A 13441-nucleotide genomic window follows, 5' to 3' on the forward strand; every position below is an offset into this window, starting at 1 on the left:
TTTATACAAAGAACAAAAAATGTGTTGTGTCAAGAGTTCAACATCAGCAATCGCCCTCACATTCAGACACAGCCCAGAATGAGTTCAGAGAAGGAGATTTTAACTGTGTACTGAATAATGACAATAAGGCAACAACAATCCCTGAAAACTTCTAAACTTTAGGACAACCTCTTAAAAGGGAATCTACAATACAAAATCCATCATGATAAACCAGGGACACTTACTCATAGATCCAGACACCGTGACTGTGGTAATCTTCTTATATCTGTTATACATGCTCTCCTTCCTTCTAATATCAACTTAAAATTCTGCTCTGCCATCACCGGTTGTTAAATTGTACAAGATTACATCTCCCCCTCCCACTGTGTGAGATACCATTAGGCGGGATGGCAAGACATGCTCCTGCACAGCGTACCAGCCAGTGAAGCTGCAGCACAGAAAAGTTATCTCAGCATCGGGGAGATTCTGAAGATGCAATTTATCCTTCATTATTCTATGTTAAAAACCCCTATTTTTGGTTTTCAGACTTAAAAGTCCAGATATATCGCAGTCTCCACAGCTTGAGCTAATTGCGATGTACAAGGTCCTATGGAAAACACTAGAGTTAGAAACAGGCAGACAAGCCAGCCGACCCTCCCACATGCTGAGACAAGCAGCTACATTTCCTCAAAAAGCACAATTGGGCAATTAAAGGGAACTTGTCCCCAGGGACCACAATTTCACTAAAGACCGGTTGTAGAAGCCCATCACACCTGCAGTGCAAATATATTGTAATGCAAATGCTTAGAGAAAGCAGAAAGATAACTGTGTTATAACTTACCTTGCACCCTAAGGCTCGTTCCACACTTTCGAGTGTGATGTGCTAAACTCACACCACACTCCTTACGTGTGCAACCTCACTGCCTGCATCTCCCAGCTTGACACTGCGAACCAGAATTGAACTCGGCATGTCAGTTCAGTTCCGGTTTGCAGCGTGCTGGCCGGGAGATGCAGGCAGCACTCAATGAGAGTGTGATGTGAGTTCATTGCATCACACTCACAAGTGTGAAATAGGCCTAACAGAATACTCTGTGCAGTCCCACGGGTTGGGCTTTACTTTGGATGCGACTTGTCTTTGCTGCTCACTTCTCAGCCCCCACCTTTGTGCTCATGTTCAGCTCCTCTCTCACAGATGTCAGCTCACCAGGCTGTGACCTTTGAGAAGGAGGAGCTGTACAGCAGCACAACGGTGGGGGCTGAAAGCTGAGCAGTCTGCAGCACAGACAAGTCACTTGTTTTTTGTTTTTTTTATTAAATGCATCAAAACCAAAGCCCAACCCCTGGGACTACAGAGAGGATTCTGTCAGGGTGCAAGTTAAGTTATAACACACAATTATATTGTAATGCAAATACAATGGAGAACGCAGAAAGGCAGATGTGCACTGCATCCCTGATGGGCTTATGTAACCTGTCTTTAGTGAAAATGAGGTCCCTGGTGACTATTCACATATCTTTATCTACAAGAATTGCATTTTTGTGCAACCTCCAAAACAATCAGAATTGAAAACTCCTGTAGGTAAGAAACAACGGAATAGGATTTATAATTAATTACCGTTACAGAAAATGTTTACAGATGAATGTACTTTGTTACCAAATCAGGTTTCATACCTCAATATTAAAGCTAAAAAGACATGAGCGGGGTCAATGTGTAAATCACCGTGCCGTCTCAGACCGACCACACTGCTGGGGTCGGAACTTCATGTATCATAGCAATAAATGATGCAAGGAGTGCCCTTTCCCCACCAATTATATATCACTATGATGCACAGTGTCCCCATCCACAGGCTGTGAAACAGGACATAGCACAATGCGCAATTCATGGACCAACCATTGTTGTGTGCTTTCACCCTTAAGGGGACACGACAGCTCCTAGGAATCTTCCATTTCCGTAAGATTCTCTCTTCCACATTCCCGTCAAGTCTGTTATAAAAGGAAATTTTACACCCACCGGGTCGACACTTACCTCAGACCTCGTCCTTGGCAGAGCTGATATCACCTGGACTGTCTGTATATCACAACTTATATTTGTTCGCCAGCAAATGGATAAGCAGATTGTTACGGAGCATGGGAGCGATTTACATCTCAAAAGAACATGTGCAGAAAAATATGCATCATTTTTGCTTTATTATCTCTACAAAAAGAGATTCAAATCATTGCAATAACTTTCGTTCTAGAATGTCTATTATTCTAAAATCTATTAAACAAATGTTATCGAGCGATCTGCATTTTTACATTCATTACCTGGTGGCAGCAGATGACTGCTCTGTTTTTGATGCATCTCCATAAACTTGCACTAGCGCTTTTCACATGTCTGACAAAACTCATTGATTACAATGGGTCAGTGTTCATAACAAGTCCTGCACCTCAGAAACCCAAGCAGAGAACGTTGCTAAAAAAGCGCTTGTGCAAAAAGGACTTAAAGATCCAGGACTTGAGCCCACACGAAATTAGTCTGTTTTAGTAATGAATTTTATTACTGATTGTGAACATCCATCCTATAATATGCCAAAACACATCTAGAAATGGTAATTTTTGTTTTTGTGCTACCATTTTTAACTCCCCACCTTTAAAAATCTATAATTTTTTATTTTTCCATGTACAGAGCTGTATGACGACTTGTTTTCTGCGTAACAAATTGCACTTCATAGTGACGGGAATTAACTATTGCATCCCGTGCACTGGAAAGCATGAAAAAAAAAAAAAAAAATCCAAATACAATGAAATTGGTGAAAAAACGCATTTAAGCCGTATTCTTATGGGCTTGGATTTTTTACGGCTTTCACTGTGCGCCCCAAATTACACATCTACTTTATTCTATGGGTTGGTGCGATCACGTGGATAACAAATTTATATAGCTTTTATAATGATTTCATACAGTTACAAAAAAAATAAAATAATAATAATTTGCCATTTTCTGGCACTAATAACTTTTTCATACTTTGGTGTATGGAGCTCTGGGTGGTGTCGTTTTTTGCAACTTTTGCTGACTTTTTCAATGCTTCTATTTTTAGGACTGTACAGCCTTTTTGAGCAATTTATTTACTGCCCCCCTGCGATCACATATATGAAGTTACAACACCTTTCAGGGAGTGAATATGAAATTTTTGTATTGGTAGAGTTTTCCCTTTAGCGACAAAGTTACACGCAGAAAGCATATTACAGTCAAATACAGTAAAAAAAAAAAACATAAGAAGACAGTATCTATAACATCATGTAACAATTTTATTAAATTAAGTGCCGACACACATATAAACGTTTACTGCCCGGTCAGCAGACGTGCCACTGTGTTTACGTCGTCCAAAAACTGCAAAGTTTATCGGGTGTTTACCTGGAGAAACACAAGAAGTATAAGAAATTAGTGACAAATTTATAAAAGTTTAAAATTCAATTCTCAGTGATAGGTTATGGCTTCACTACAATAGTTCAAAAATGCCAATAGAAAGTACAAGTTGTGAAAAAAAATGGCTGCCTTTTTCCAAAACAGCACAACTCCTGACCATGGGGGTAGTATGTGGTATTGCAACCAAACATTTCTGAATAGGCGAGATGCAGTAGCCACACTACCCAAAGTGACCTTGGTGTGAGTGTGCGCATGCAAAGGTGTGTGCGTGTGTGTCTGTGTCCCCGACAACAAGCATCTCCTCCCCAGCACTACAACATAAAACGGCACATAGAACATGGCGTGATATTGCGAGATCGTGCTGTGTTCTATGTACCTAACATAGCGGCTGCAGAGTGGTCTTGCTAGCTGTGGCACAGCGAGACCACCCCGCAAGCTCACATTGCCTAAGGAAGATCTAATCTGACACCGTCCACCTATGATTGGATGGTGTCGGAGATGATTAGCATATACACCCACCCCCACCCATGCTGCAGCACCTCCTCTCTGACGATTAGGTACATCGAATGGTCAGAGAACGGTGCTCATATCTCTAACAGTGGGGGCTAGGAATACAAATCAAAGTGCCCGCAAATCCGTGAGCAAGCACCGACATTCTTATATGTTAAAATTAATAAGTTTGAGGTGGTGAAAGGTCCTCTTTAACTGGAATACTATGACATTGCAGCTAGAAGAAGTTTATATCGGGTGTGGGTGGTGGTAATAAGAGAGACAGAACCCCCCCCCCCTCCCAGGCAGCTTATCTATCAGAGAGCCAGGAGTTGCAAGAATCAAAATCCCAGAACAGAAAACCCCTTTAAAAAGCCACATTCATATTAAAATACTCAGTGACTTTCATACTGACCACATCATCGATCTTCAGGATACTGCGGACAGTTTCTGTAGCTAGGGTCAGGGAGCTGATGGACACCAGGAGTGGTTGAATAACTAGTTCCTCCAAAATATTAGAAATTCCTCCCTTTAAAAAAAAAAAATTAAAACCATTTAAATTATATTGGATTTAAATAAACAAGGCCAAAATTGATAAAAGCTGGAAAGATGTGAATAACCCACCTTCCTGACGTTGATGCCGGCGGTCTTCTCCCCCTGTGCGTGTCTATTTCTCAGCTCTGTTACGGTGGATATTGGGTTGAGTCCGGCGTTCTCGGCCAGTGTGTAGGGGATGACCTCCAGAGCGTCTGCGAACGCTCGGAGGCAGTAGGACTCCATGCCGCTGAGGGTGCGGGCATATTCATTCAGACGGAGGGAGAGTTCGATCTCCGGGGCACCGCCTCCAGCGATCAGAGCCCTAGAAAAGAGGAACGTTTCACATTGATAATCTCCTACTTAATGAGCATGAATCACAGAGCTTCCTGTTACTTTATTCCCATTCCATATTCAAGTGGATTTTGTGTCACATGATCATTAACCAATGGTCAATATAATATGGGGCACTAGGCACAGTTAATAACCTTTGTATCATAAGAAAGTCAGGTTTTGTCAGCTGGTACTTAGGTTCGAGGGTCCTACAAGTTCTGTGATGGAAATCATTATATTAAAGAGCCCCACCTACAAGGAGAAACTACTTCATCCCTAGAAGCCCAAGTTAACATTCTCTTACCAGTCAACCAAAGAATCCTGCACTTTAGTAAAGGGGCAAGTTTTTTTTTGACTGGTGAGGCCACAGGACCGATTTATAACTGACAGAGACTATACTGTGCGGATATCTTTCCTGGCGCCATAGAGGAATAGAACAGCAGGGCGCATGCGCGACTATCGACTCTATTTATACGGCAAGGGCTTACTTGTTGTCACTGGGCAACCCTTCTAATTGCCTGCATTCCCAATGAACAGACAACCCCCCCACTGCACAGCGCATATTGTCAGACTACATTTGTATCTTGAATTGCACAAGTCTCATTTCCAAAAACAAGAAAAATCTGTAAATCTTTGATACCTACTTCAGACACTATATAGCATCACATGTCCAAATTGCAGAGTTCGGATCATCCATATCTATGCCATCAGTTAGGGAGAAGATACTTTTCTAGTGGAAAACCAAATACAAGGTACAGTCAGATCTATTCAATCTGTACATTGGCTCTGCACCTTGTATCTGGGTGTCCACTGCAAAAGGTATCCCCTTCTTCCACGGACGGCATAGATAAAGGATTAACTCTGCCATTTGGATAGGTAATGTTATATAGCAGTGATGGCAAAAGCTTTTAGATACCAAGTACCCAAACTACAACCAAAACCCACTCACAAGGTGCCAACATGGCAATTTACGCATTGTTCCCTGCTCTGTCACAACCTTCAATCATATCAGCTTCCTGAAGACACCAATAGAGTAGAAAGTGGATAAACATTTATTATTGTGGCTTCCATAAAGGCTTCTCTGAACAGGAAGAATTGCAGGGCCCGCAGCAAAAGCTCCAGTGAAAATCCAGCTCTGTCCACAACTTCTCGCTCCTCCAGTAGTCCCAGGCAGCCACAAACTGAGCATGACACGTCCTTGGTTGCCGCGGCCTGCAGGGGGAGGCATTGAGTCCTGTCTGGTGAACTCTGTGCTAAGGTACAGCCCGACTGTCCTGAGAGAAGGCTCTGAGTGCCAGCTCCGGCACCCGTGCCACCACTGTTTTACAGTAATAGGTACCAAAAAAGTAGCTTTTCTGATATTCTATGCACTGGAATATTGGAGATTGTACAAATACTGTATAGATAATTTGTACAATCTCCAAAATGGTCCCACATCTGCACACCAGCACCTTATAAGAGTCTTATAAGTCCCTGTAGATTGCAGAATGAATAGGCACCCGCATACCTTTTCTTAACTAGGCAGCGGATGACGCACAGGGCATCATGTATGGAGCGTTCAGCCTCTTCAATCACCAGCTTATTAGACCCACGGACAACAATGGTAACCGTTTTGCCAGGATTGGCACATCCAGTGATCTACAGAAGAAATGCATAACATTAACAGCCGCCCCACATTACAAGGGACAGAAACAGAGAAAACCCAGTTACCCACTTACCTTTACAAGCTTCCCGGAGCCATTAAGACTAACTTCTTCAGCGAGCTCAGCAGATGCCAACATGTCTGCTGTAAACTGGTCGATGTGTGCCACTGGCTTGGTTCCAATTGTCTGAAAAAAAAGTCTTGAATGTAAATGGAAGCAAGAACATGAAACATGAAACATACAGAGGTGCCAGGAGTCACTACTGAGGACACTGACCTTACAGATGAACTCAATGTCTTCACGCTCAATGTCCTTTACAACCATGATTTTCATTTTATTTAGGAAGTGCAAGGCAAGATCACTGAGAGCATCCCTAAAAATATGATAAAAACAGGCTGAATGTACTGGTTTCATTACGAATTTACTTATAGTTTATTAGCCAATCACTGAACGTGCAAAAAAAAAAAAAAATTAAAATTATTTATATTCCAGGATAGTAGCCAAACTTGGATTATTCTGCTACACTGGTGTGTATCTCCTTGCGTCTAACCATTGCAAGATTTCTTTCCCTTCAAAGGAAATTTACCATCAAAATCCTGCATCACAGATCCAGGCACTGTGACTTTAAGTAACTTTTATATTCATATCCATAGCCTACTTCGTTCTAAAATCAACATTATGCTAATGTGCCAGTAGGGCTCTGGGGGGTGTTACCAGTGCACCTCTGTGCTGTACCTTTATAAGCATTACATTCTGAAGGAGCACTCCCCCCTTCCCACCGTGTGCGGATTACAGGAAGTGCAGGGGAGGGGGAAGTGTTACTGCACAGTGTAACTGCCTGTGAAGCCAGAGCACAAAGGGCTTCTGTAACACCTCAAGAGCCCTACTGGCTCATTAGTATAATTATAATTATATTGATTTTTGATGGAAGGAAGTCAAGGATAACAAATATAAGAAGACTGGATGTATGAGTAAGTGTCCCTGGTTTATCACGATAAGATTTCCTTTAAAGGGCATCTACCATCAGAATGAAGGACTGTATGCAAATGAACCTGTGGGGCTTCATAGGTGTTAATGGAGCCCCTCAGGTTCATTTGCATAGAGTTTCATCCTGGTTGTAGATGACCATTAATATAAATTCCATCCACACCTCCTGCTCTACCTTAAAATAGACTTCTGGATAAGCAGAACGTTGCAGCCGGCCTTCTTAATTTGCTTCACAAGGTTGAGGATGTAGCTTCTTTCTTCTCTTAAAACTCTGTCCATCTGTGCGTAATCTGACACCACAATCTGATTATCCATCTGGAATGCAAGTCGCACATTGTGGTCAGTAAACAGCGTATTGGTATCATACAACCTGTACAAGCAGTATAATCAGGTAGGGGTCTGCTTTTTCAGGTGTGCAGATCGTTCAGCTGTTCTGATACTTACATCTGTTTTTGGTGCGGATAAGCAGAACTGAATAAGACCAATCTTTGCTTTCTCCACTCTGGTTACTCCGGTGTTTGCCACCTTCTGTGTGAGGACAAGGCCTTCAACAAGTTCGCAATCATCAATGGTTCCACTAGATAGAAGAGAGGACAGTCCATTAGACTCATCAATAATGCAGGACATACAAGATGGCCATGAACCAATTTCAAAGTGCCAGCACTTTCTATAGTGGGAATAACCTTTATATTGTTTGCTCTAGGGAATTACCATTATGTGCTACTCTATAAGATTGATACCCGCCCTCCACAGGACACAGCTGCAGTACCATCAATAGCGAATATAAACAGAAGGAGGACCGATCCACTGCCCTATAACCAAATCTGATATTGGCAATCTTCCATCAAAACAGCCTTAACCATGCAAAATATTTCTTACCCAAGTTTCTTGACGATTTTGATGTCACGAAGATCAACACTGTTTGCGGTTAATGGGTCGATTACTCTCATCACAGCGTCTACGCTCATTGGAGCAAGGAGGCTGGAATACTGGGACACCACCTGGGAGAAATAAGAAGGAAAGATGCAGTGGATGACCAATACCCAAGTAAATCTACATCAGAAGAGGATTAACCACTTATCTACCTTTTCTCATTCTAAAGCCAGTAACTTTTCTCTTATTCTTGAATTGATATAACTGGTTGAAGTCCATGTAAAACCCCAGGGGCTACGGGCCAATCAAAAATAACTAAATAGTACCAACACTGTCACGTCTCCTGTACTTATGGCAGGAGGTACAGGACCTGGTGTTGCCAATGTAACTTGTCCCCAAAAACTGCAGGCTACACTGTCCCCTGCTTCTCCCACCCTCCATTTGCCTGATGTAATCTCACTGCAGCAGAGGAAGTTTCAGCACATAGTGAGTGGGAAGGAAGGGGGGACTGCTCCTACACAGTGTAAAAGACTGAATCTGCAGCACATATGGGCTCTGGGAACATCCACAGTAGCCCTTTAGGCGCAATAGCATAATTTTAAAAGTTTATTACAGAAAAAAGGATTCCACAGATAACAGATATAAGAAGATTACCAGTGTCACGGTGCCTGGATCTATGAGTAAGTCCCTGGTTTATCATGATGGATTTTGACAGATTTCCTTCAAAGGAGTTTCCAGTGGTTGAAAAAACATGGCTGCTTTCCAACAAAAACCTGCCTCACTCCAGACCATAGGATAGGGAGGAGCTGCATCACAATTGTCAGGATTGTTTTATGGGAAGAAAGAAGACATGCTTTGCAACCTCCAGGCAAACTCCTGGTTGGTTATTTTGTACATTATTATTCTGTGCTGCACACGACTTTTCGATGCACCTACCTTTGAGTTCAGTGATGTGGTTGCACTGTTCAATAAAGTTTCTCGGTCACTTAACTCCATGGGTTGGGCCATACCGCTTAGAATTTCAATCCCTCTGTCGACGGCAAGCTGGAATGACTCCGAAATAGTGGTGGGATGTATACCTACATGGGAGGAATAGAGGAAAACCCAAGATATTACAAAGACGCAGGGCATGGAACAAACACAGACAACACACGCAACCACTAGTGGATGAACAGATGATCGTACAGGCAGTCCCCGGGTTACGTACAGGATAGGTTCTGGAGGTTTGTTCTTAAGTTGAATTTGTATACAAGTCGGAACTGTATATTCTATAATAGTAACTCCTGGCAAATTGTTTCTGGTCTCTGTGACAATTGGATTTTAAAACTGTTGGATTGTCATCAGAACCAGGATTAACAATAAATCTTAAATGCAGACACATTTGATAACTGTTATAGCTGATTATTGTAGCCTAAGGCTAATGTACAGTACATTATCAACATCCAGAGGAGGTCCGTTTGTAAATAGGGGTCCTCCAAGTCTAGTGTTCTTAAGTAGGGGACCGCCTGTATTGGAGAATTTTTCACTAATCTGCTAATGATGTCATATTCAAAAGAATAACGTATTACTATAATTATCCCCAAAAAAACAAAAATCACTTGTTGACTAAGCCTCATTAGTCATTGCAGATGGTAGACTGCCACTGCAGAATTCTCCAATGAGAAGACAAAGGTATTCATTATCATAAGATCACTCCTGATCGCTGCAGGTAGAGCAATTCATTCAAGCCCAGGGATCGTGCAAGGAGACCAGCTTTGCAGTGGCAGATGGCAAACAATAGTTAATTGTTTGGGGGCACAATGTGTAATGTAAAAACAACTGAAATAAAGTGACACCATTATAGTACTACTAGACCTTTAAGCAGCAGCTTAGAACAAGAGTCCAGGAGAGCTCCAGCAATAACCACAACAGATGTGGTGCCATCTCCAGCTTCAATATCCTGAGCCTTGGAAAGTTCCACCAACTAGAGAGAAAACACATTAAAAATGAAAAATCGGGATGAAACACACAGGGTATCACTGATCTCATAAGATGCTGCCACAGAACAACCACTTACTAGTTATTGTAATACACATTACATGGTTATTCCAGTCCCAACACGTTAACAGCCTATATAGATAGAATAAATCATTCATAGGAGATCAGCTGAGATGTTAATGTCAGACACCACTGCGATCAGCTCAAGCATTACTACGACTATGCAGACACCTCTGTCTATTTGTGTGGTGGCTATGAAGGCCGATTCCAGGCTCTGCAATAAGAGCCTATCAACAGAATAGGTAATAGGTTAAGGTCTGACTGCTGAATCTCCCACTGATCATGAGAACGTCACCCCCCCCCCCCCACACACACACACACACACACACACATGAATTGAAGAATAGGGGTCCCATTCTCACTAATGGGTAGAGCAGTAGGTTGAGCATGTGATCTATTGGTTCTAGGTAGAGATGAGCGGACCCGATGGTTGTGTTTGGCCATCAGACCAGGACATTATCGCAGGTTGCTGGCCGCACAGCCAATCTAGCCATGGCTATGATTTCCCAGGGGGTCAGGTAGCCAAAACGGACCATAGCGTCTGATTATCTCTAGTCCCTTGGGGACCACAGCCCTAAAGGGTAACATTAAATCCTGGAACAAATCCTTTTAAACATTTCCTTCACTGACCTCAAAACAATCATCAAAATGTTGAAGAAAGGAAGCACAAATGTTCCATCTACATGGAGACTTACCATGCGTGCTGCCGGGTGCAGGACCTGCATCTGCTTCAGGATGGTGGCTCCGTCATTAGTAATGGTCACATCTCCCTTCCCATCTTGAATCTGCAGTGAATGAAAACAATAAAAAAATATCAGTAATGAGCAACACAACAGCAACAAGCAAGAGTTCTCCTTACCCAAGCGGCCATCAGCTTACCATTTTATCCATGCCCTTTGGTCCAAGACTTGTACGGACGGCGTCAGCAACGGCTGCGAGAATAAGGACAGCGTCAGAATTATGTCTACGTTTATGGGCAACGGTGACATTAAAGCATAGTTACACCGCGCCATAGTAGCAGGAAATACACAGCAGCCAATCTGAGCAGGCAGAGCTGCAGGATAAAGCATGGGGGAGGGGGTGGGGGTAAAGTATAACACAGGGAGATTTATAATGACAGGTGCTGGCATCTGCACCCAAGACTTGTGCACGCTGTGGTCTAATAACCTGCCTAGAACTGTGGGCTGGTACTGGAGCCAGTGATGAATAAATGGGCCAGGCTGGTGAAGTGGAGGCTGCCCCATACCCCTTCAAGACATGTTATAAGCCAAACCCCAGCTCAGCGAGAGCTTGTCCTACTATGGCTTCATGTACCCTTCCCAAATATCCTGACTAATAATATTTCCACAATATCCTAACAGAGGCTGCTCGTTGCCAGAGCTATAATCCAGGAATTCTACCCGGGGTGGATTGGACCATTCCCCAGTGAATGAAGGGTAATGGGGTAAATAATTCCAGGGGAAGACGGCGTTGCTGGTGGGCGGAGATTTCTTCATATGTCTGCGCAGGATAAATCTCCCACATAGTGTTTTTTTGCTGAAACGTAAATCTACCATAAAAATCCATCATGATAAACCAGGGACACTTACCCATAGAACCAGGCACCTGGACTGTGGTAATCATCTTATGTGTTATCCATGGCCTTCTTCCTTCTAAAAACAGCCCCTCTGTGCTCTGTCTTCACAAGCCGTTACACTGTCTTACCCTCCTCCTGCACCATCAGCACTTGTGCAGTTATTGTAAAAGCGCTTGTGAAGACAGATCATAGAAGGGAGAGGGTAGATCGTATGGCTTCATTTAAAAAATTGATATTAGAAGGCTGGAGGCCAAGGATAACAAATATAAGAAGACTACCACTGTCACGGAGCCTGGATCTAGGAGTAAGAGTAGATTTCCTTTAAGGGTCACATTTTATAATTTCCTGATTATTGGGCGTATAACAAGGGTTTCCCCTAATGAATCGAGGAAAGGGTTGAGAATGGTGTATTCAGTGTAAGTGACTGCTGAGGATCACCAAGGACAGCGCCACAGAGAATGAATGGAGCCAAAACTTTACTTGTCACTTGCGTTATGAGAATGTCCCTAATGATCAGCAGATCATCCCATACATTGTTGGAGTTGGGGTGTGGAACACTAAAACCTTGGGCAACCCCTTTAAAATTGGTTGTTCGTGAATGGTGGGGTTCACATGACTCCCATCATCCACTGAATAACCCAAGTCACTTCCACTATCATCCCTTGGCCAGTCTTTGAATGAATAGAACATCTGGTCGGGCACAGGGCATCAGGATTAAGAGCGGGGTAATTAAGTGGGGGGTCATCATCAATCCCATCAAGCCTACACACCGTCATGGTGCGACGAATGTAAAGGAGTTTTCGGGGTTAAATAATATTAAGTTGACAAGGAAGTGACAAAACCCTCTTCTTCCTACTGTATTAGAGCACTACACCCCGGCCATGCTGCGCCACACAAGGGGAGCCTCCCATGGTAACACATGTATGCTGGACCGTGTCTGGTCCTGCCCCTCTGCTGCAGCCAACTCCAAATTAGGGCAGAGCACAACATTGTGAGGCCCCAAGCCCAGCAGGACATACAGGGGCCCTATACAATGAGCTGCAGCACAGTCTGGGGGCCCCATGTATAAGGCCAAGCCCCACCTAATGTCCTGTGACAGGAGGCAGCACATCCCTGAGCAGTACAGTCACAGCAATGCTCCACTACGGCTCCAAACTACAATTCCCAGCATGCCTTAGCTGGCCGCAGGTGACAGGGCATGCTGGGACTTGTAGTTCCTCAGCAGACAGCTAGTTACATGCGGCTCCTGGCACTGCACAATGCGCGCCGCAGCCTCCGCCTCACCTTTCCCCGCGGAGATGTTACTGAAGCGGATCTGGGAGGGCTTGTCCCGGTCCTGGTAGGCTCCTTTCTTCCTGCCGGCGCCTCCATTGCCTCCTCCTGATCCTGCCGGCGCCGCCATGACTTTAGGAGCGGAGTTGTCCGGCATGGTGGATGGTGCCCGGCGGGTGTGCTGCGAGGATACGGGTCACTGGGCGGAGGATGACAATGGATTGTACAGTAACCCCGGAGGATGAAGCTTCCAGAACAAAACGCCGGTTGGAGGCGGAGCCGAGAGGACGTAAAGGAGGCTGCAGTGCGTGATGACGT

At 43.8% G+C, this 13441-nt stretch overlaps 1 protein-coding gene across 1 annotated transcript; it reads right to left on the reverse strand.

Moving 5' to 3' along the window:
• Positions 1–3241: 3241 nt before the first annotated feature.
• On the reverse strand, positions 3242–13433 carry CCT4 (chaperonin containing TCP1 subunit 4). Its single transcript, XM_072140357.1, has 14 exons — positions 13136–13433; positions 11155–11207; positions 10971–11060; positions 10093–10201; positions 9175–9317; positions 8245–8366; positions 7810–7942; positions 7541–7680; positions 6655–6751; positions 6454–6564; positions 6243–6373; positions 4493–4727; positions 4284–4397; positions 3242–3367 (listed from the first exon to the last, which is right to left on the reverse strand). Exons 1-14 carry the CDS (start codon positions 13278–13280, stop codon positions 3353–3355), a joined length of 1638 nt encoding a protein of 545 aa, XP_071996458.1. The 5' UTR covers positions 13281–13433; the 3' UTR covers positions 3242–3352.
• Positions 13434–13441: the final 8 nt, after the last annotated feature.

This window comes from Engystomops pustulosus, chromosome 3 (genome assembly GCF_040894005.1).
Source record: "Engystomops pustulosus chromosome 3, aEngPut4.maternal, whole genome shotgun sequence".
Lineage (NCBI taxonomy): Eukaryota > Metazoa > Chordata > Amphibia > Anura > Leptodactylidae > Engystomops > Engystomops pustulosus.